This window comes from Dromiciops gliroides, chromosome 3 (genome assembly GCF_019393635.1).
Source record: "Dromiciops gliroides isolate mDroGli1 chromosome 3, mDroGli1.pri, whole genome shotgun sequence".
Classification (NCBI taxonomy): Eukaryota; Metazoa; Chordata; class Mammalia; order Microbiotheria; family Microbiotheriidae; genus Dromiciops; species Dromiciops gliroides.
In genome coordinates this window covers 177,631,461-177,656,718 of record NC_057863.1, presented here as the reverse complement: position 1 = coordinate 177,656,718, position 25,258 = coordinate 177,631,461, and the positions used below count along the sequence as shown (strand labels likewise).

At 37.0% G+C, this 25,258-nt stretch overlaps 1 protein-coding gene across 4 annotated transcripts in view; it reads right to left on the bottom strand.

Annotated features, from left to right (window-relative positions):
* The window catches only part of PROZ (protein Z, vitamin K dependent plasma glycoprotein), a 28,345-nt gene extending 3,686 nt beyond the window's left edge, over positions 1–24,659 (bottom strand). Inside the window, exons 1-7 of one of the 4 annotated variants that reach the window (XM_043991770.1) lie at positions 24,567–24,659; positions 22,865–22,954; positions 21,979–22,003; positions 16,611–16,635; positions 14,765–14,878; positions 6,695–6,826; positions 5,874–5,959 (exon numbers count right to left, since the gene is read on the bottom strand). In XM_043991770.1, the coding sequence (XP_043847705.1) occupies positions 5,874–5,959; positions 6,695–6,826; positions 14,765–14,878; positions 16,611–16,635; positions 21,979–21,984 (363 nt within the window). In that variant the 5' untranslated portion in view covers positions 21,985–22,003; positions 22,865–22,954; positions 24,567–24,659. Of the gene's footprint in view, positions 1–5,873; positions 5,960–6,694; positions 6,827–14,764; positions 14,891–16,610; positions 16,636–21,978; positions 22,004–22,864; positions 22,955–24,566 lie in introns of those variants that run through there. The other 3 variants (XM_043991772.1, XM_043991771.1, XM_043991769.1) reach the window with 3 other exon arrangements.
* Positions 24,660–25,258: the final 599 nt, after the last annotated feature.

Genomic DNA, 25,258 nt, shown 5'->3' with positions numbered 1-25,258 from the left:
TAATCCCTGCAGATGTCATTTCTTCATCTGTAAAATTAGGGAATGGGCCTTGATGAACTTGCTAAGGTTTCTTCCAATTCTAAATCTGATCCTATGATACATATTTTTCTTTCCCAAAATGACTTATTTTGATGATGCAGCCAATAATAATAATAATAATAATAATAATAATAATTAATAATAATAATAAAGGACGACTTGGGGAGTGTCAAAAATTTAGTCCACTCTAATTTTGTTACTTACAAGTATTCTGTAGATATTGCCTTATTTATTCTTAGTAGGTATATTCACTGAAAGTTACCAAACTCAGAATTTAGAGGGAGTCTCAGTTGAGAGGGAAAAAAAAAGCACTTAAAAGTTTAAGTGGTATTTTAATTTAAAATGACTTTTGCTTTCTGCAGTTACCTTTAAATGCAGAAAGTGCAACTGCTTAGGAAAACATAATGAAATCCAGTGACCATGCTTTTGAACCAGAATGATATAAAAAAGAAAATAGCACAGTGCCTAGCACATAGTTGGTACTTAATAAATGTTACTTGACTGACTAAACATGCCTATAACCAAAAATTTCTAAGTCTTTTATTTTTATTTATTTATTTTTTTGGTGAGGCAATTGGGGTTAAGTGACTTGCCCAGGGTCACACAGCTAGTAATTGTTAAGTGTCTTAGGTCAGATTTGAACTCAGGTCCTCCTGAATCCAGGGTTCTATCCACTGTGCCACCTACCTGCCCCTTCTAAGTCTTTTAAAAATATTGATGACATTTTACATTTTTCTTTTAAAAAGCTAAATAAGTATTTCCATATACATTTTAAATAATATTTTATTTTTTTCAATTACATGTAAAGATAGTTTTCAACATTAATTTTTGTAAGATTTTGAGTTCCAAATTTTTTTCCCTCCCCTCTCCAGAAGTCAGCAAGCAATCTGATATAGGTTATGCATTATAATCATGTTAAACATTTTCCCACATTAGTTATGTTGTGAGAGAAGAATCAGAGCAAAAGGGGAAAACCACAAGAAGGAAAAAACGAGCAAACAAAAAACCAACAACAAAAATAAAGTGAAAATACTATGTTTCAATCTGCATTCAGATTCCATAGTTCTTTTTTTTTCTGGATGCGGAAAACATTTTCCATCATGAGTCCTTTGGAATTGTCTTGAATCATTGTATTGCTGAGAAGAGCTAAGTCTATTACAGTTGCTGTTACTGTGTACAATGTTCTCCTGGTTCTGCTCACTTCACTCAGCATCAGTCCATGTAAGTCTTTCCAGGTTTTTCTGAAATCTGCTTGCTCATCATTTCTTATAACACAATAGTATTCCATTACATTCATATACCCCAACTTGTTCAGCCATTCCCTAACTGATGGGCATCCTCTCATTTTCCAATTCTTTGCCACTACAAAAAGAGCAGCTATAAATATTTTTGTACATGTGGGTCCTTTTCCCTTTTGCTGGGTCAAAAGGTATGCACAGTTTATAGCCTTTTGGGCATAGTTCCAAATTGCTCTCCAGAATGGTTGGATCGGTTCACAACTCCACCAACAGTGCATTAGTGTTCCAATTTTCCCCACATCTTCTCCAACAGTTATCATTTTCCCTTTTTTTTTTTTGGTCATATTAGCCAATCTGATAGGTGGTACTTCAGTGTAATTTTAATTTTCATTTATCTGATAAATAGTAATTGAGAACATTTTTTTTCATATGGCTATAGCTAGCTTTAATATCTTCATCTGAAAACTGCCTATTCATATCCTTTGCCCATTCTCAATTGGGGAATGATTTGTATTCTTAAAAATTTGATTCAGTACTCTATATATTTGAGAAACAAGGTCTAAAAATTGTTTCCCAGCTTTCTGCTTTCCTTCTAATTTTGGTTGCATTGGTTTCATTTGTGCAAAAACATTTTCATTTAATGTAATCACATTTCCACATACATTGTAGAAAAGGAAGAGACTATATATGAAGTCAATTTCTATTACATGGAGTTGGCTTTGCTGGGTGATTCTCAGTTACTTTAACTTTTTAGTGACAACTCCACAGTAACAGAGAGCAGTTTGAAGAGCAATGGAAGGCAAGGAAGAAATGCCCAGCAATTAGAGCAATATTTTTTTTTTTAAGAGTAATCTTAAAAGTGGCCTTGGCTGCCTCAGGAGTATATGAATGTCACATCTCTCGGAGTATTTAAGAAAAGCCTCAGTAACCTCTTGTCAGAGGTGTTTTTAGAGGCATCTCTGTTTAGATATGGGCTGGTCTAGGTATTCTCTAAAAGATGACATTTATATAGTGCTTTTAGGGTTCCAAAGAACTTTCCTCACAAAATCCTGTGAGTTAATTATTTCAAGTATTATTACCTCCATTTTACATATGAGGAAACAGGCCCAGAAAGATTTGTTCATGGTTACACAGTTGGTAAAGATCAGAATTGGGATTCATATACTGCCTACTAATTAGAATTCCAGTGTGCGTTCTCTCTCTCTCTCTCTCTCTCTCTCTCTCTCTCTCTCTCTCTCTCTCTCTCTCTCTCTCTCTCTCCCCCTCTCTCTCTCTCCCCCTCTCTCCCTCTCTCCCTCTCTCCCTCTCCTCCTCTCACATCTATATGTGTGAATATAAATATATATAGATCTATAAGTATCACTTTATATATGTACACATTAAACACATCTCTATGTGTATATCAAAATATAAGTATCACTACATATGTGTATAACACATTTCTATGTATATATAAATATATAGATTTATAAGTATCACTCCATGTATATATAGACATATGTGTAATCTTTATACATATACACAACACATTATATCATTATACTGTCATAAAATGAGGTTTGGCTAGATTCTTAAGATTTTCAACCTTTGTCATGTCATAGACCCCTTTGGCAATCTGATGAAGCATGTGGACTTTTTCTCAGAATGATGTTTTAAAATACAAAAAATAGTATTACAAAGGAAACCAATTATATTGAAACAAAGATGTAAAGGGCAGCTAGGTGATTTAGTGGATAGAGCACCAGGCCTGGAATCAGGAAGACCTGAGTTTAAATACAGCTTCAGACACTTAGGAGCTATGTGACTCTGGGCAAGTCACAACCCCAATTGCTTCCCTAAAAATAAACAAATATAGATGTAATTTTCTCATCTAAATCCAGGCTCCCTGTGATCTACTCAGGAATGCTTTGGTGTGTGTGTGTGGGGTGTCTGTGGACCCTAGTTTAAGAACCCACTGGTTTGGACGATCTCTAAGGTTCTTTTCTTAATTCTATGACCCTATTAAACACACACGTAAAATCTTCATAGATTCATTGAAGTCATAATACTGAAAAGGTGAAAAATATAAAGAGGATGAATGTCCAAAAGAAAAACAATCATGTAAGAGGAATCAGAGAGCAAGGAAGAAAACCAGGATAGAGAATCAATTTACCACTCTTGACCGGCTGGTCTTGTGGTGCACCCCTACACTGAGAAAACTGCAATCTCATTAAATAGGAAACCCTCAAAGGCCTTTAAAGACCATTTCCCCATGGCAAGCCACAATCATTTGACATTGTAGAGAAAAAGCTATTTTCACACAAAAGTAGCGGGTGAGGGATAGAGGCTTCTGCTCAGGGACAGAGCAGCAGTACAGTGAGGGCGGGCGGGAGGGAGGAGAAAAAAAGAAACAGCTAACAAAACTAACTCAAACAAAACTCCAGACAGACAGTTACACAGCGGTCATCCCTCTCGTTTCCCCGGGAGGTTTCATTTTAAAGTCCAAGTTTAAAAACTGGTGCCAGGGGGGCATGGCACAGCGGTCTTCCTTTTTCTCCGTTCTTGTTCGTTACATATACAGTACAAGAACCCCCCATTTGCCCTCTTGAAGATCCAGGGAAGGAATGTGCAGGAATCTGGGATTGGTGGGGAGGAGGATGGGGTTTGAGCACCAAGATAATAAGGCCAGAGCCTAGGGGAAGATGGAGCATTGGGAAAAGAGACACGGTGGAACAGCTGGACAAGGGCGGGGGGCAGAAATGGACACAGTGAGATGGGAACTCAGAGGAACAGTAGGGCAGAGAGCATTCTACTAAAAGCCATTGCCCAGGAAGAAGGAGGAGGGTGGCACTGAAGGTGGTAAGAAAGGGGATAAGGGGAAGATCCTATTTCCCCAAAACTGGATAAATGGAGAGCAGGACTGTTATAAATTAAAAATGAAAATAGAAAATAGAAACCAGAACCAAGTGAACAAATAGAAGAGACAGACACGCATGGCTAGGGTGGGTCCCATGGAGCAACTGAAGCACAAAAGGGAAGTCCTAGAAAATGGGGGGTGGGGATAAAGCCCATATAGAGAGTCTTGTTTTAAAAAAAACAAACAACCCTCACTCTGCCGTGTACATCCCACATCCGTACCCCAGAGGACCGGGACAGGAGTGAGGGAACAGGAACCCGTATGGGACCCCTCCACCATCATCCTCCCCAGAGACCCAATCAGTACTTCTTGTATCTGTTATTACAAAGGCCAATGGGGGGGGGCGGGGCTGGGAAAGCTCTGGCCTCCACCCCTTTCTTTCTTTTTTTTTTTAAGAATTCTTCCCCCCCCCTTATTTTCATATTTAAAAACAAAACAAAAAAGACACCCCCCAACCTTTTCTGAATAAATTAAGGAAGGGGGAGCTCTGGCTCTGGCTCCTCCCTCTCCCAGGGTGTGGGCTGTGGGCTGTGGGCTGTGGGCTGTGGGCTGTGCTATAACGGCAGAAACTGGGTTGTGATTTTTTTCTCAGCCCTAGGAAGGGGAGTTCTGCCTCATCGAGAGTTGCTGGATCCAGCCAGGATCCATTGAGGATGCAGGCGATATTAAAATCAATATAGTAATAATAAAAGGGACAATTTGGGAGGCATAGAGGCAAATTTAGTCCAGCCTCATTTTTGTCACTTACAAGTGTTCAGTAGATATTACCTTAATTTATTCTTGGGTAGATGCAGTCATTGAAAGTACCAAAATCAGAATTTAGAGGGAGTCTCAGCCAAGGGGAAAAAAAGACATTCAAACGTTTTAGTGGTATAGGATATTGCCTCAATATGTTTTTGTTTTAAGAAAGATAACATTGATATTGCTTTGAAGAAAGAAAAATCGTCCAGTGGGAGGAAGGTCTTCTGTCATTTTCTATTTTTCATGTCTTATAAAGATAATCTGGAAAAAGAGCTTTGAAAACATAGTATAAGTATTGAGACCTGACAGTTTAGTGTTGCTTAAGTATCTGTATTTTTAAAACAATGATATTTTTGTTTTTTGATAGTTTATATTAAATCGTGATACACATTTCTAACTGTCAGATTTTCATTTGGTGAAGATAGTAGAAATGTTTAATAACATGAAACACCTACCACCACATGTGTATGGGGAAAGCTAGGTGGTACAGTGGATAGAGTCCAGGGCCTGGAGTCAGAAAGACTCATCTTCCTTGAATTCCAATCCAGCCTCAGTCATTTTACTAGCTGTGTGACCCCAGGAAATCACTTAACCCTGTTTGCTTCAGTTTCTCATCTGTAAAATGAGCTGGAGAAGGAAATGGCAAACTGCTGCAGTATCTCTACCAAGAAAACCCCAAATGGTGTCATGAAGAGTTGGACATGATTTAAAAATGACTGAACAGGGGCAGCTAGGTGGTGCAGTGGATAGAGCACCAGCCCTGGATTCAGGAGGACCTGAATTCATTCAAATCTGGCTTCAGACACTTGACACTTACTAGCTATGTGACCCTGGGCAATTCACTTAACCCTTATTGCCCTGCCCCCCTCCCCCAAATGACTGAAGAAGAACAACAACACAATCACGTACGTATACACACAGAGAATCTTAAATGTTCATTAAGGTTGGTTTTCCATTACCTGCCATGGAAAATTTTGGAGAGTCAGCTTGTCATCCTTCAATGTCACATTACTTTTAGAACTGAGGAGTCCACATGCACACTTCTCTTCAATAAGAATAACATAAAGGATATGAAGGAAAGTCATTGAAATGTGGGTCAAAGATAGATTCATCTTCTGTTGATATAAAGCACTTGTTCATTAAAATCTAAAATCTAATGCTGGTTTTGATTCATTCCTTTAGAGGACCTAAAGAATATTAGTCATAAAACTTCAAGGAGTTTACAGTTTATATGGTATAATATGATACAGTATAATATAATATATCACATAATAAGTACAATAACAATCAATATACAATAATATAATAATCAATAGAGTTGGGTGGACATTACTTTTTTTTTCCATCATGAAGCTGAAGTTTGCTGATTGATGTTTGGCCATGAGGAAGGAAAATTCATTACAATGAAATGGGGTCAAGCTTCATGATTTTTAGAGCACCATTTATAAGATAGAAGGGAAGAACCTTGGCTTGTATAGATAGGAGATTGTCTAACCCAATGGTATCAAACTCAAATAAAAGCAGGAGCTACTAAATTGTACATAAGGGTCACCGTAGGTCGCATATTGACTTAGTTTTGTTTTGGTATATTGACTTAGTTTTAAAATGGAGTATTACCTTTGTTTTATTGTATTTTAATTTATTTTGTTAAATATTTCCCAATTATATTGTAATCTGGTTCAGGCCACATTCAGGGGCTGCATGTTTGACACATCTGTTCTAACCTGTAGCACTAAAGTGTGAAGGAGTCCACCATTTTCTCTCTGATTTGTGTACTTACCATTTGGACTACATGATCTGTGATCTTTTCCAAGTTTATAACCCTTTGCACAACTGCACATATAAAATTCCTGCCCTGGACGACAAAAGTGGTCACATCCTTTATTCCTCTTGGGATGACATTCATTTTTAGCTAAAAAGGAAAAATCACAAACTTTGATATGAGTGTGGAAAAACAATCTCTTTCATAATTTCCTTATGCCCATTTTCTCAGGTTTGAGGTTCTCACATTTTCTCATTGTTTCTTCTTCACAGAAACATTTTTATGACACACAGAACTATATAAAATCAGCTATAATATACTTGAAGTGAAAATTTTAATATTTTTTCCAATTACTTGTAAAAAACAATATTAACATTCTTTTAAAAGAAATTTTGATTCTCTGCCTCCCACTCTCCCTTCTCCCCTCCTTGAGAAGAAAAGGCTGATATAAATTATTATAACATACTTTTTTTTCCCGGGGCAATGAGGGTTAAGTGACATGCCCAGAGTCACACAGCTAGTAAGTGTCAAGTGTCTGAAGCTGCATTTAAACTCAGGTCCTCCTGAATCTAGGGCTGGTGCTTTATCCACTGCACCACCTAGCTACCCCTATAACATACTTTTAACAGAAATATTGGGAGAGTTAAATAATTGGGAAGATAATCAATATTTATTTTTTGGTCTAGACCACTATTCTTAGTCTAAAATAACTAGGGGAAAATTAGAATTCCTAACCCTTTCTGCTTGCCTATTTCAGTATAGAATAATATAGGTAGTGCTGTGGGGGAAAAAAAAAGTATTTTACCTGGAATCAAGAAGTCAGAAAGACCTGAGTTCAAATCTATTCTTAGATACTTCCTAACTTTTTGGCCCTGGGCAAGTTATTGAACCTCTCTAGGGCCCATTTCCTCACCTATGGAATGGGGATAATAATAGCACCTACTTCATAGGGTGACTCTGTGTAGAACACTTTGCAAACCTTAAAGGACAATATAAATGCCAGCTATCATTAAAATTCCCCAATTGTTTTTGATATAACTAACATTTATATAACACTTAGGGTTTATAAAACATATTCCTCACACTAATACTAAGGAATCTAGTGCAAGTATTATCTCCATTTTTCATATGAGAATATTGAGGTTCAGAAAGTATCAGTGACTTACCCAGGTACAAAACTACTAAGTACATGACAGGGCCAAGACTTGAGTGACCAGGGTCCATGCTCTTTCTATTCTACCACACTTCCTAATGTTATATTAAGCTAAAAGTACACAGAACAGTTTGAAATTTCTCTCTTTAATGCTATTGAAAAGCCAAGAAGGCTGAAAATAATTTTTGTTGTTATATTGTTCAGTTGTTTCTGGTTGTGTCTAACTCTTTGTGGCCCCAATTGAGGTTTTCTTGACAAAGATATTGGAGTGGTTTCCTATTTCCTTTTCTAGCTCATTTTACAGATGAGGAAACTGAGGTAAACAGGACAGTGACTTGGCCAGGGTCATACAGCTAATAAGTGTCTGGGGCCAGATTTGAACTCAGGAAGACTCATCTTCCTGATTCTAAACCTAGCACTCTATCCACTATGCTCCAGCTCATTTTACACATGAGGAAACTAAGGCAAACCGGGTTAAGTGAGCTGTCCAGGGTCACACAGCTAATAAGTGTCTGAGGCCAAATCTGAACTGTCTTCTTGGCTCTAGGCCCAGCACTCTATGCACTACACCACCTGGGTGCCTAAAAATAATTTTAGTAACAAAATAATAATGAATTAGATTATTTGTAATAATAGCTATCATAGTAACTAATGAGTAACAATAATACTAAGTTTTGGTAAATAGCCCATTTGTTCTCTCCTAAAATGTCAAAAAAAAACCCCTCATTTCTGTATTTAAACTACAAATCCCAAAGTGCAGCTGTATACAGTCTTCTGTCCTTTCAAATCTTGCTTACTCATTTCATTTAGGATTCTATAAATATCTACTAATCTGAATTCAGTTGCTCATTTTTCTCCCATCCTTTTGACCCAGTCCCCACCCAAAAGTAAAGTCATAAATGGATAAAGATCATAGACCTCCAAGGGACAAATAATCAAATAACTGACTTCTTAAAAAAATAAAGAATGACTTACTTTCAATGAGTGCACAGAAGACCTCATCAAAGTGGTGACCTACCTTTGCACAAGCCATTATTCAAATAATCTTATTTGGTGCAGACCTGTCATTTCATTGGCAGAGTGGGTTCCTAGTAAGGAAATCACCCCTGTCAATGCATATCGGCAATTGCTCTGCAACTTATGGTTTCAAATTGGCACAGGGAGCTCTAAGAGGTTATGTGGTTTGCCCATAGTCACAGAACCATTATGTGTCCAAAGCAGGACATGACACCCAGATATTCTTGACTCCAAGGCGGCTCTCTATCTCCTACAACACTCTGCCCTGAATTTAGGCCATAGACTTATTTTTCTCTTTCTTTCTTTCTTTCTTTCTTTCTTTCTTTCTTTCTTTCTTTCTTTCTTTCTTTCTTTCTTTCTTTCTTTCTTTCTTTCTTTCTTTCTTTCTTTCTTTCTTTCTTTCTTCCTTCCTTCCTTCCTTCCTTCCTTTCTTTCTTTCTTTCTTTCTTTCTTTCTTTCTTTCTTTCTTTCTTTCTTTCTTTCTTTCTTCCTTCCTTCCTTCCTTCCTTCCTTCCTTCCTTCCTTCCTTCCTTCCTTCCTTCCTTCCTTCCTTCCTTCCTTCCTTTCTTTCTTTCTTTCTTTCTTTCTTTCTTTCTTTCTTTCTTTCTTTCTTTCTTTCTTTCTTTCTTTCTTTCTTTCTTTCTTTCTTTCTTTCTTTCTTTCTTTCTTTCTTTCTTTCTTTCTTTCTTTCTTTCTTTCTTTCTTTCTTTCTGGAGCAATGGGGGTTAAGTGACTTGCCCAGGGACACACAGCTAGTAAGTGTCAAGTGTCTGAGGCCAGGTTTGAATGAACTCAGGTCCTCCTGAATCCAGGCCCAGTGCTTTATCCACTGCGCCACCTAGCTGCCCCCAGGGTTATAGACTTATAATGTTTATGCCAGGAAGAGACCTTAGGGACCATCTGTCCAATCCATCCATTTTATAACTGAGGTCAGAGTGACTCTGCAACATACTGAACAAGGTGTTTAACATTAATCTAAGTGTAGTAGAGGGGTGGGACTGACTGGCATCCTGATATTTCAGAGGGGTATGTGTTTCCTTTCAGCCTGGATTGCGATTTGGACTATCACAGTCTTTGAGCCAGACGGTGGACTTGAGTCACATCCAGGATTTTTGGAAAATTATGCATATTTTATGCAAAAGAACAGACTGAGAGGAAGGTGTGAGTATGGCATGAGCTGAGCAAGAGTAGTGGTGGGTGAGATGGCATCCTCAATCCCATCTGGGATTTAACAAAGTGAACTGAGACAGCACTACTACATGTGGCAGGGCAGGGAGAGATTGAGATGGATTGTAAAATCCCTGCTGGCCTCTTAGAACAAAACACGCCAAATAATCTCATGGAAAATTCCAAAAAGTCTACTTTTCCCAACTTTTCCTCTCCAGTAACAGGTGCTATCACATACTCTTTCACTTCTTTTCCTTGAGCATTACTTGTGTCCTGATTTTGTTTCCTATATAAAGAAACCAGGTTTGGGAATAAAGGCCTGTACTGTATACTTAGTCCATTTTGGAAAAAAAAGCAGAAGCTAGCTTGAAATATACAAATTTTAAATTAGAGAAGAGAACCAAATCTCTCTATGAACGTTAAGAATTTTCCTAACTGGGGGCTCTGAGTTATTATATTAATTTTTTTTCATTTGATATAAACTCTATAAAATAACAGGGAAAGAGACTTTGAAAATCTGAGGATCCTTAAATTTCTTTCAGACAATTTAAACTTTAAAGTTTTGATTTAAATTTTTTTCTAAAAATTTTTTTTCCCTGCACTTAAAAAAAAAACCCTAAAAATTAAAAATAAAACAAGTTTAGGCTAAAAGCAAGTTAATTGTTGTATTAGGGTGTGGCTGATTAGATCTCCTGAGACAAAGAAAGCTGAGAAGAGAGGAGAGTGACCAAAGGAAAGATCACTCCCTAAATCAATATCCTGGGAAAAGATAGCTCTACTTTTAGAAGGGAGGCAGAACAGAAAGGATCAAGTACCACCTGGCCACCTCTACCCTTCACAATGACACCCACTGGTGTTACATAAGATAATTTCTTTTTATTCTTTCACACAAAGACAAGCTGTTTACTGTGCCTTCATGCTGCATTCAGAGTGACCTTTATTTCACTGCAAACACTCCCACTGTGGTCAATGTAAATGTTACAGAGAAGAAACCTTATGCCAAAGCAGCAATCCTTTCTAAGAGGGTCAGGCTACTAAAATATATTACTCATCTGCCTACTCATCATGGAAAATAATTTACTGTATATCTTGGCAGGTTTATAATCTATGAACAGAGAATAAAATCCCAAACAGGGAAAATATGCTAAAAGATATGCTGATGAATGTTAATGTTCATATTCTTTAATTCTTTTTGCAATTCTACTGTGAAGATAATAATTTTGTCTTAATATAGCTCTTCATTACATCGTTTTCATCTTGTTCTCCAATAGAAAATGCACGGTTTTAAGCCTCCTAATGGCAGAACTGCTTCTTTTCTGCTTTTCAAGTTCCTGTGTACTTAGAACAATACCTAGGAACTTTCTCAGGAATTAATCGTCAAATCAACATTACCTTTGCTTCTATAATTTTTTTCTATTGTTCTATTGTCTGACTCTTTGTGACCCCATTTGGGTTTGTTTGAGGGTTTTTTTGGGTTTTGGGGGGTTTTTTTGGCTACTGGAATGGTTTGCCATTTCCTTCTCCAGCTCATTTTACAGATGAGGAACTGAGGCAAACAGGGTTTGCCCGAAGTGACTTGCCCACAGTCACACAGCTAGGAAGTGTCAGAGGTCAGATGTGAACTCAGATCCTTCTGACTTAAGGCCAGGCATTCTATTCACTGCACCACTTAGTGCCCTCTTGTTGCTTATAAAGGACATAACAATCTACTGGCCTATTCTTCTGCTCAGAATTTCTATGATTCTTCTGTGATTCATCTTTGTTCTGACCACCACTTCCTGTGTTCTCAAACTCATCTCTATCAGTCCCACTCCTCTTTGGGACCCTATCCCACTCTTCCCTACCCTAATATTGTGCCCTCTAGATTCCCTATTCTATTGTTAACAAACTAACCTTTCTATTAGACTTGTGCCCTCCCTCTAGGAATTAGTTTGTATCAGTTTGTATCTACTTATATTTGTACGTGCTGTCTTCCCCCCAGTAGAATGTAAGTTCTTTGAGACCAGAAACTGCTTCATTTTATCTTTGGGTCCCTAGGTACTTAATAAATATTTGTTGAACTAAGTTGAATGAAAGACTTGAAATTCAAAAATACTTGTAAATGTCAAGCATTTTTTTTTTGGTTTACTGATTTATACTAATGACCAAAATGGATGACATAGATCTTAGTTTAAAAAAAAACCAAACCCAAACATTTGATGTTCAGCATCCCTTTTTTCAGAGGTGATATTTTATCATTATCAACCCTCTGGAATATAGCCTTAGGGTGGGGAAGAGAGGAAAGGGAAGGGAATAAGCACTTATTAAGCACCTACTGTGTGCCAGGCACTGCACTAAGCACTTTACAAATATATTTGATCCTCACAACAACTCTGGGAGGTAGGTGCTATTATTAGCCTTGTTTTACAATTGAGGAAACTGAGGCAAACAGAGATTAAGTGATTTGCCCAGGGTCACACAAGTAGTAAATGTCTGAGGTCAGATTTGAACTCACCAAGATGACTCCAGGCCTGACATTCTATCTACTGTACCACCTAATTGCCCCAGCATTTATTCTTAATTAACACACAGTCCCAGGAAGTCCAACAATCTCATTTTCCTAGTCATTGGCATTATAGAGACTCTAAACCAGAAAAGAAATAGAATGAAGGGATGGACTGAATGGAATAAAGACTATGGATTATAAGAAACAGACACTTAATGGTAATGAGCAGTGAAAATCAGTGGTTTGACAGTGAAGGATGAAATAGAAATTTTTAAAAAAGACAGAACTGGGCAGCACAATTAAATATATTCATAATTACAATTTTTGGTCATCAAGAAAAGTTTAAATTGTATTTAGCATCCCTTGTTCAAGAAGGCAAAAAAAGCTTTCAACTCCTTTAGAAAAATTGCTGTAAAAGTGATTAAACAAAATTTTGGTATTTGAAGAAATAAGTTTCAGGTATCTGAAGAATCAATAATGTTGCATAAATGAGGTGTTACTACACAATCCAGTCATTATTCCTGTCTACTACTATATATATTTATTGTATCCTTAATTCATGGATTTACAAAAAATTCTTCCCTTTTTAGGTATCAGCCAAGTTCAATCTTTAGCCAAAAAAAGACAGAGGAAACTTGCTGACTGTTTGGATATTCTGGATTTTCTAAAATTTGAAATATAAACTTCTAGGCAGGAAAAATGGTTGCATTTATATTTTGGATTCCTTTTGATAAAAGACTTTTTTTAGGATGAGGCAATTGGGGTTAAGTGACTTGCCCAAGGTCACACAGCTAGTAAGTATCAAGTGTCTGAGGCTGGATTTGAACTCTTTAATAATAATAATAATAATAATAATAATAATAATAATAACAACAGCTAATATTTATATAACCTCTTTAAGATTTGCAAAGTACTCCTCCATAAGTTGTCTATTATGATCCCTATTTCATGAATAGGAGGGAGGTAGCTAGGTGGCTCAGTAGATAGAGTGCTGGGCCTGGAGTCAGGAAGTCCTGAGTCTCACATACTTACTAGTTGTGTGACCCTGGGCAAGTCACTTAACCCTGTTTGCCTCAGATTCCTCATCTGTAGAATGATCCAGAGAAAAAGATGGCAAACTACTCCAGTACCTTTGTCAAGGAAACCCCAAATGGGGTCATGAAGAAATGGACATGATTGAAATAACAGCAACAACAAAACCTGGGGTTGTTGTGAGGATCAAATGTGAGAATATTTGTAAACACTCTCCAAATTCTAAAAGGCTATTACAAAAATGCTAGCTATTACTAATATTATTAGCAGAAGTAATAATTATGAAACATATTACAGGAGATAGTTAATAGACACATTGTGTATGCACCCAATTTAGCACAGAAAGAGGAAGTTACAGCTGCTAAGGGCTTAAGTAGAAGCTTGTATTGTGACCAACCATCCAATCAGCCAAATCATGTCATTTTGGGACATTATGATGGGTTTGATCATCTATTTTTTTTTTATTTTTTTTTTCTTATGAGATATTTTATTTTGATCATCTATTAATGATGTTATTGTGAAATAACATTGGTAGAGGCAATGTTGTATGGATTATGTCTATATTTTATTGATACTTTTGGTACTAAAATTGATACTATTTTTTGTTTGTTTGGGGTGAGGCAATTGGGATTAAGTGACTTGCCCAGGGTCACACAGCTAGTAAGTGTCAAGTGTCTGAGGCCGCATTTGAACTCAGGTCCTCCTGAATCCAGGGCGGGTGCCTTATCCACTACGCCATCTAGCTGCCCCTCTAAAATTGATACTATTGATACAAAAAATAGCAATCACACTCTCCCCCCCCTTTCTACAGTATAAGTACTCTATAAATTGTACTCTATGTATTGAGTACTCAATAATCTATATATTATACTCTATAAATTATGTATATTGTCTGTAGAGTTCTGAGTACTCTATATAATAGCCACTCACTTCTGCTTATTACTAAAGGTGACACCCAATAATAATCCCCGGACGTCGCTAGAAGGGGAACCGCTCTGGTTTCGTTATAAAATAAACACAAGACCCATTTAAAAAATAAATTGCAGAGAAGTAGCCCATCAATAATGATGGACAATTTCTATACTGGGAGCTCCTCGTAAGGATCAAATTACAGCTTCTGACAAGAAAAAAAAAAAGTCCATGACAGGAAGAGAATGGAGTGAGGAAAGAAGTAGATCGGAGTTGAGCAAATTTCGTGAAAGGAACAAAATTGAGTCATCGCCTTGGCTCTTACCATATTCGCAATTTGTTCCCTCATATCCTTCGGGGCAGCTGCAAATGTAGCTTCGGATGTTATCCTGGCATATTCCATTGTTCAGACAGGGTTGGGAGTTACATGGAGTACCAGCTGTAGGAACACCTCATTAATGAAATATGACAGGATTTAAGAACTGCAAAACATTTATGGAATGCAATTATCTAAAATAAAGAGTTTTATTCCCAGCTTTATTTTAGTCTCAACCTCTGCCTTGGACAGTACTTTTACGAGGGCCTCTAAAAACTGGCAAATTTAGCAAGCTTAGGTTTTGACTCTTGGCCCCATTCTCTCTGTTCTCTGGATGAAGTTGTTTCAATTAGTAAAACAGCCAGAAGACATAAAGGCAAAGAGTGGTAGAACAAGAGGTAACCAAACACAGGATCATAGCTTTATAGATGGAAAGGACCCCATGGCTGTCTAGTTAGACACCCTGATGGGGGTGGGGGTCCTTACAGATGAGAAAACTGAAATAGTAATATCTTGAATTTTGCCCTTTTTTGCTTTTGCTTTCTTAACCCCAAATGGGATTCATTAGTATGTTTTATTTTTCTAAATTCAATTCAAGAAACATTTATTAAGAATTTACTCTGGGGGCAGCTAGATGGCGCAGTGGATAGAGCACCGGCCCTGGAGTCAGGAGTACCTGAGTTCAAATCCGACCTCAGACACTTAATACTTAACTAGCTGTGTGACCTGAGCAAGTCACTTAATCCCAATCGCCTCACTAAAAAAAAAAAAGAATTTACTCTGGACATTGCACTGTAGTAGACACTATGAATGTGAAGACAAAAAGACCCTGCCCACAAAGAGCTTACATTATATTTTTCTTTCTTTTTATTCCCCTTCTTCATTTAAAAAATTCCTCCTTTGACATATAAAATTCCTTTCTGACTCTACACTTATTTCCTAGATTGAGACTCCTAAATACAAAACTTCCTCAGGAATGGACAATGAAGGAGAGAGGAAGGGAAAACAAAAGAGTGAACCCATGAGACCAGTTGCCCTACACTTAACTCCTAGTCTATAATAAGTTCTCATTCTCTGTTTCTCTCTCTCTGTCTCTGTCTCTCTCCCTGCCTCCCTCCCTCCTCCCCCCTCTCTCTTTTGTTGATATCAGTTCAGGGGGCTCCATTACTAATAAATAACTGGGCTTCCTTAGGACTCCATCCATGGACACAAGATTCATTATGTTCTACCTCTGTGACCAGCTTTGGTGGTGAATCTATTACCATGTCACCTTACAGGTAATCCACCACCTAGATAGCTCAACTGTCTCCTCTTCAGTCTTTTTTCCAAGCTTTTAAAGGATGTAGAATAGGTGTGAATTTTTGATGACAGTTATTTTGAAGACTACATTCCAACAACTTTAGCATTACATGTGAAAATAAAAGACGTCATTAGGGAATGAAGAATTTGAGAACTAAATGCTTAGATAACCCTTTGGGTCAATTCTTCAAAGCTCAGTAATTTCACCAGCATGGGAAGAAGTTCTTTTCACTAATACAAACTGAATTGTCTATAATTTTGTAGATGATCTTCAAAAGGTACTTTAACCAGAAAACTTGTGATCAACCTGGGAATGATCTGAGGCACAATGTTCTCAAATGTAACCATAGAAGCAGTGAGTTATTAATGAAAAATCACAAGACTTGGGTTTTGCATCTTAACTCTGCTAGTTATGTGACCTAGGTTAAATCACTTCACCTGTTTGGGACTCATTTTTTTATCTCTAAAATAAGGAGGTTAGATCACCTACAGTTTCTTTCTAGTTCTAAAATTCTATGATTCAAGTAAAAGTTGACAAAACAAATCAGTCACTTACCCATATATTGGCTCCAAAACGCATGCTGTAAGACAAAAACATTCGAATGTTTAAAATGGCAGTTTCCCCCCTCAATTCTCACATCCACAATAGCAGTTATTTACTAAAATATTTATTGAAACATGCTAAAATACTAGGATAACAAAAGTGGGATTGATTTTTGGCATTCATCTGGATGTTTTGAAATGTGGCAATGAAAATGAATGTTTAACATCATAATTTTAAAAACTGGGATGATTGAATCTTTCATTGTTTATATAAGCATCTTGGATTCACGAAGACCATAAATGCTTGGCCTTTGCCTCTCCAGTTGACCACTACACAGTACATCTCTAGTCTGGAATGATTCCAGTTTCCTACATTCAACAAGGGATGGGAGTAGAGACAATATGTTATAGACAATGAGAGAACTACCTCTACACCCTCTCCAATTTTTGAAGTGGCTAGCAGTCTTATGTCTCGCTGTCTGTAAAGAATCACAGCTATTATACTCATTTTCATGAAGCAACTAAAACAATGGTAAAAACCCTCCTTTAGAGGGCTGCTTCAAGGGAATCTGGGAAGTCTTGGGCATAGTATGCTCTTTGGTTCCATCCCTACCACTTCTTTCCCCAATTTTGTTTCTTATGCCAAGCTATATAACTCAGGAGCCAGGATTCTTTGATGGGCATACACAATTACTTTGTCTCACATTCGGTTATAGGAATTTATAACAGCTCAGCCTCCGTGTTGTGACTGGGAGAACTCAACTCAAAAAATATTATCTAGCATAGTAGTTTGCAGATATTAGGTGCTTAATGAATGTTAGTTGAATGAATGTTTGTTCAGTTTGCTGCCTGGCAACATGTTAGTGCAATATTTTAAGAACTAATTCTGCAATTGTTCATCTTCCTTTGGGTTTGTTGCCTTAAGCAAGTCTGAGTTGGCTTCTCCAGCAGGATGGTTAAATTCCTATGGTAGTAGGCTACTGAGACTAGTTTGAAGGAGAGGTAATGATCATTCCTAGCAGGACCTTCTGGGGTCATGGTTTGAAGGAATCATATGTTCAAGATGCATAGGGGAGATACAAAGATAAATAAGAACTGGTGCCTATCCTCAAGCACTTTACAATCTATCGGGGGGATAAGCTAGCTACTGTACAATAGAGGAAATAATAAACGTATAACTATCTCATTGTAGCAAAGTGGATAGAGTATCAGGCCTGGAGTCAAGAAGACCTGAGTTCAAATCTGGCCTCTGATACTTACTAGCTGTGTGACCTTGGGCAAGTCACTTAACCCTGTTTGTCTCAGTTTCCTCATCTGTAAAATGAACTGGAGAAGGAAATGACAAACCACTCCAGTATCTTTACCAAGAAAACCCCAAATGGGATCACAAAGAGTCAGACATGACTGAACAACAACCATATGAAATAGTGGGGTGTGATTCAGAAGTCACTGAGCAGATTCTGAAGGTCCTCCAGGGCAAGTATAACATGGGTGTGAAATTCAGCTAAAACTATAGGACTTCAGCTTTGAAAGGCAGATGCTGTGCTCTTAAAAAAAGTAAAGGACCATTTACTGATTCTCTCCTTTAATCCATAAAGAGATTTTTGAAGGTGAGGGGCAGTTAGTGTGGAATAATATATATGTGAAGACAGTACTGCTGACCCTTTGAGATAGTCTTAAGAAATGACACTTCCTTTATTTGCCCAGGCTGAATAGTGATTTGTGCCAGATGAAGAGAGGTGGATGTTTATTTTTATTCACTTTATTACCAGCTAAGACTCATGGGAAAGAGCAAACTAATTTTTAAAAAGACTCCAGCCATGAAGCCTGGTATATAGTAAGTGCATCTGTTGGCAAGACATGGTTAAGGATCTGAAGACAGTGTAGACATTAGATTAAATCAGGCTACATACTGATTCCTTGAGTCACTACACTTAAAAGTATTTTTCTAATTAATAATAATAAAAAATAATAGCTGACATTTGCATAGTGCTTTAAGGTTTACAAAGTATTTTGAAATATAGATACAGATACACAAGTATTGTCTCATTTAATTCTCACTATATCCCTGGGAGTTGGGTACCATATGTATTATTGTCCCCATTTTACAAATGAAGGACTTGGGCTCAGAGAGGTTAAATGGTTGGGAATTAAGTCACCCATCTGAGTGCTAGAGGTGGGATTTGGACCCAGGACTCACCTAACTCCAAGTCTTGCTCTCTTTCATTAATAGCATCTGAGGCTTTCTTTTTTCCTTTGTGTCTGATGGAGAAGGGAGGCACTGGTTGGGGACATAACCAGGCTAGTATCCCTGGATAATAAACTGGAGACCCTTCCTATGAGTTACTTGGCTGTTTGGCTCAGGGCTAAGACAAAAAGGAAAATCCAACTCAAATGTCACCTCCTCTATGATGTCTTTTCTGATTTCCTCCCTGGCCAATAACTCTTTTCCTTCTAGGACCTCACATACCACTTTATATTGCACTTTTCTTATATACTTACACAGAGCACCATGTGTTATAGTTATATCTATATCAAATTCTCTCACTAGACTATAAGCTTCTTGAGGGCAGCAGCCTTGTTATAACTCAACTTTCTAATTCCCCTACTGCCAACACTATGCTCTACACACAATAGACATTTAGTATATAATTGTTGCCCTGAATTCAATTGGACTTATCTGTAGCTCTTTGAAAAAAATCCCAAGAAATGTATTGAATTTCAGAATTAATGACTAAATTTCATAGATAGACCTCTTCTATAGGGGAAGAAAGACATTATAGAAGTCTAAGACAAATACTAGGATAAAACTCTAATTCAACTCTCATAAAGGGCATTTCAAGTTAGGAAAGTCATTAAAAACCTGCCCCACCATCCCCAACCCAGCTATTGGTGGTGGCGTTAATTTGGGCACCTGATTGGCTTCAGGTCAGAACTCTTGAATTCAAGCAATCCGCCACACCAAGCCAATAAGGTAATATTTTCTACTATGGATAGTAAAAAATACCCAACCATTCATTCTCAGATATGAGATTATAAAAGTCAAAATAGACAATTTTCATAATATAAAGATAAAAGAATCTTTGCAGAAGTTAGTCAATGCACTTAGAATCAAAATAAAAGACATGTATTGGAAAGAAACGTTTGCAATAAATATCTCTAATAAAAGTCTGACCTTCAAAATCTATAAGGAATTGGTACAAATATATATGATCAAGAGATATATATAGCCAAATGTATGAACAGTTTTCAAAGTAAAAAATACAAGTTATCAACTACCAGCTGATGTTTTTTTTTTTGCACAGGGCAATGAGGGTTAAGTGACTTCCCCAGGGTCACACTGCTTGTAAGTGTCAAGTGTCTGAGTTTGAATTTGAACTCAGGTCCTCTTGAATCCAGGGCCAGTTCTTTATCCACTGCACCACCTAGCTGCCCCCTGAAAAGTTTTAAAATCACTAAAAATCAACGGGGATGTTCTCAAATCAGCTGTAAAGCAGCTGAACATAATTTGTTCCTTTTATCAGTATCCTAGCAACAACTGAGAGAGATGGGGAAAGAAGAACACTGAGACACTCCAAAGAAAGATGATAGCGGTGTTTGTTTTTTAAAGCTACTGAAGTAGAAGAGTCTGGGTGTGGAACATTGGGTATACTACATGACTTAGTTAATGTGTTGATTGGTTTTAATGAACTGTTTTATTTCCCCTCTTTCTTTTAAAAACCTTTGTTAGAAGGAATGGCTCTTGGGTGAGGGTGAAACATATATGGAAATGAAAATGCTTTAAAAACAAATTAAAAAATTAAAAAATGAAGTTGGGCAATGGACCCTTAAGTATAAAAATGAATGGCATTTAGCTTTCTGATGAGTCAATTTGAGTCACTTTACCCCACTTTAAACCTCTGGTATCCCATCTGTAAAATGAAGGGGTTAAGTCATCTATAAATTTTTTCTGTAGAAGGATGTACTGCATCCAGTTCTAACTCCTGCTAGACCATTGCTATGTTTTCAGTATGAGTAAGCACTGACACCAAATGCTATAAATCAGGGCTTGGTTTATTGTTCTGTTGATTGAATTTCAAAAAGTGTTAATAGTGCGGACTAAATGTTAAAATGTGTGGTGCATTCCCCCCCTCCCCTCCTTTGTTGTTCAGTCATTTTTCAGTCATGTCTGAATCTTCATGACCACATTTGGGTTTGAGTTCTATCTTTGTTTTTTTGGCAAAGACACTGGAGTGGTTTGCCATTTCCTTTTCCAGCTCATTTTACAGATGAGGAAACTGAGACAAACAGGGTGAAGTGACTTGACCAGGGCCACATAGCTAGCAAATGTCTGAGGCTGGATTTGAACTCAGGAGGATGGGCCTGTTGTTAAACATTTAGCACTACATTCCTCCATCTATATCTCTGATTCTACTTGGGTTCTAAAGAAGTTTGTTCCTGGCCCTTCAGTGACAACAAAACCCTTCAGAAAGTCTGACTGAGGTTTGAACATGCAATTTTTTTTTAGAGCTGAATATTGATTTCATGGTATAAAAACAACCACAAGGTTTCATCTTGCTTTGAATACTGACATAAGATTCCTTCCCCTCCTTCTTTTAGTCTACCCTTTTCCTATTTAAAAAAAAATTTTTTTAAAGGAGGCAGGGCCTAAAAACCCTGAAAAACCCATTCACATTTAAGTCCTGGAAATGGAAGATTTAAACTATTAACATAAGACAGTAGAATCAATGATCAAAGACATGCCTTTTGGCTCATTTCAAACACTATTTTACATAAAGCCTTTCTAATTCCTGTAGATGTGGATGTCCTCCCTCCCCAAATTACCTATTTCTTTCTTATATACATCTGGCATATACTTATATACATAATATAAATATATACAAACACACATGAATATGTACATATGTGTATACACACTTATACACATATATGTGTATACACACATATAGTGCTTAGCACAGTGGTCAGTACTCATCACAGTACCTGACACATAGTAAGGCACTTAATAAATCTTTATTGTTTGATGTGTATGTATGTTTATGTGTATGTGTGTATGTGCACACACACAGACACACACACACACACACACGTGCTATTTCCCTTGGCCCCTTCAGGGCAGGGACCAATTCATTTTGTCTTTGTACCTCTAGGCTTTAACACAGTGCTTAGTATATAGTGGGTGCTTAATAAATTGAGAGATGGAAGGAGCTGAGTGAAAAAAAAGGTACACTGACCACTAAGGGGTTAAATGAGGGATATTTAAAAAAAATACACATACTTTGAATGCCAGAGAATTCCACTCTCCATGGTATGTCATTTTGTTTGTTTATTTTTGCTTTTGCTTTTTGTTTGGAGGGGTCTTTTAGTAATAATAAAGTTACCTGCATTATAGTGGAGCCAGCAAGCCTGCAGAAGATAGCACAATGTATGGGACACAGTTTTAGAACACAGAGAACATGTTTTCAAACCTTCGCAGGACACACAAATGCCTTGCTCTTGCCTCTCCTTTAGGATAACTTGATAGGAAATACGAATTGCAAATATAGGGGCCCCTTCTAAGGGAAATCGGAGCAGTACACTATATATTTCTCCTAACCACAAGTGAACACAGCCCATTTCAGATGAGTTCACAGCATATGGTCATGTAAGGAAGTCAGAACTCTTGGAAACTTGGTAAAGCAAACTTTGTAGTTATAGATGGAAACCTTTATTCAGAATGAATTTTTACATAGTTTTCTCAGGACTATATAGTAGTATTAATGCAAAATGTAAACTATTTTGCCATTAACAACCAGAAATGTTCTCACCATATACCCTAATTAAACTAACCTTACTGTTACTGCCTTCCACTGAACTAGGGAGTTGTTTAAAATGGATATACCCCTGACTTGGACAGTTTCCAATGCATACCTAGTCACATGTGTCAAGGCAATATAACTAATCCAAATAGTAAATCATGATGAAATTTTTATGTAGGAGTCTAGTCCTAAGAAAGGTTATTTTGTTCTCAAAAATGGGTTGACCTTTTTGAGACAAGTAGGCCTTTCTGTTAAACATCTTAATTTGTAGCATAGTAGGGGAAAACCTATTGCTATGTATGATGTCTAATGCTAACCAATGCTGCTAGCTTGCCAAGTTTGGAAGAAATATTGCTATCCCGGAGCACACTTGGCCTTGCTCTCTCCATATGCATTTCTGTTGAGTGTGATTCTGTGGCTGACCCAATTAAAAGTTCAGGTCTCAAGCACAGATACTAGCATAATTCACCTGATAATCTGTTGGAGTAGTGGAAGAAAGTGTTGTTTCCTTCTAAAAGGTATAACTAATTACATTTTTTTCCTTTGATACATGGAATTTCTGCAAGACAGGAAAAGGTGAAATCATTACAAATGGGGAAAAAAAGTAGTACGTACAGTATTTTCATTGTTTTCAAACACTTCCCTTGCTTCTTCATAAACACATTTTTCTTCAAAGCATTCTCTTTCCAAATTTCCCTCTAAAATCTCCTCCAAAATAAAGAATCTGGCACGTTTCACTCTTACCATAACTTCATTTGCCTTAGAAGCCGGCCAAAATACTGAAAAGCAGGGCAAGAAAGTAGGTGAGGTCAATACTTAGAGATCATCCAAGAATTGTTAGATCTCTGTTTTTTCAAAAAGTCTAGGATATATGGATGTTTTGAAAATTAAAAAAAAAAATCTTATAACTAATCGATGTTTGTGCTAAAGCAAATACCCTTTTCTTTCATTTAAGTTAATTTTTCCACTAAAGAAAGGTGAATTAGTACTAAAACATGACATGAATTTAAAATATAAAGGAAATATTCCCAACTCTGACACTAACTAGCTTTGTAACCTTGGGCAAGTCTTATATAAAATTTTTCTTTGATATCATTTTCATCATTTAGTATGATTAGTATAACTTTAATTTTTAGACTTTTTTTTTCAAAGTAGGCCTCACACATCTGTAAAATGAGGGGTCTAGACTAGATCTATCATTTGAAAACTTCCCTAACAACCCTCATTGCCCTGCCAAAAAGAAAGAAAGAAAATTTCCCCCTTTTATTATGAATTCAACAAGCATTGACATTTCAATTAACAAACCTGAAAAATAGATTGTATACACGAAGCTATGCACTTCTCTTAACATAAGGTTTTTAATGTACTCATTTAATTTAACAAGATAGTAACAAAGCTTGTCTGTGTATATTTCTTTACTCCTGTATATTTTAAAGTTTTTCCTTAATCTTCTTTTTCTTAGATTATCTGATAAGATATTTTACTTCTAACATCCTATAATTCTATTTTCTGTGAAATACAAATATACTTAATTTCTTGGTAAATATGAAATGTATAATCAGAGATTTGTAATCTAGAAGATTGCTGTTATCTTATAATCAGTATAATTTCATTTCAAATGAGAAGATTCTAATCACTTGACTTGCTGCAATAATAACCATTGAAAATATTTAATCATTTTGATGAACACAAGACCTTATTTCTCCTGTTTGCTTTTCAAAGTTAAGTTGACTGTGAATATACCAGTCTCTCCTTCCCTTCTCCTTTCTTCTTTTCATTCGCTTCTCTTCTTCATTTTGTTATTGCAGAAAAGTACATTTATTTCTGACCATAAATGCTTAGATGAGAAAGTCTCTTAGACAATTTGGGAGAGAGGGGAAAATGGCATGTTGTTAAGAAAAATATGATTCTTACGTTGCTCAGGCTGCCATTAGACAGGATTCCAGATACTTTTGTTTCACAGACTTTAAAAGGGGATTTCTGTGAAATTTATATAGAAGGGGAAAGGGGGAAAAAAGGCTCATCCTAGCAATGAAAAAAGACAGTACTATGACTAATTTGCTCCCTGAAAAAATATCACTACCTCTTAGATCTGCTTCTGGGTTATCTCAAAAAGGCCATCAACACAAAGGCAAATGAAGGTAGCAATAGAGTAGAATCAAACATCCTACCTGACTGCTCTGACTGATGGAGAGAGAAGGTAAAGAAACATAAATGTAATATCCAAAAGGAACCCGCCATTCTGATTGTCCTGGCCAGTTCAGTGGAGTCCAGCTGTAGATCAGCGGGTCTTTCAGGAGAGTTAAGCAAATAAAGAATGTTAAAAGTTCAAAGTTCACTGCCATGGGGGTGGGAGGGAATAAGGGGGGAAGGAAGACTGTTTCTGCTGCAGGATGACCAGCCAGTAATCTCTTTACTATCTCCAGATAATGTGCTTCATAACATGTTGCTTATTCAGCACCTGTGGACCTTTGTTTATATGGGTTAGGAAGCCCCTTGGAACACCCTATCTTTGGCTCATTTTGTTTTCATCCAGAACTTCTGGAAAATCTTAGAATACAGCTCAAATCTAGCTCATGTCTAAGTCTTCACAGATGTGGGTAAAGGGGTCCCCAGCCTCCCTGCAAGCACTAAATGTAACAGTGTATATATTGAGAACAAGACCCTTCTTTATTCTGTCTCACAGAAAATGCTGAAAATATATAATGGGCTCACAGTAACCTGTAAACAGTCAATGCAATTCATTCTCTATGGTGAATCCCTTATGCCCCTAACGTCCTCTAGTATCCTTGTAAACTCAAAATACAATTTTGTGACTTGCACTGTTCTTAGAAGAGTAATGGACTTTTTTCTTTTTCTTTTT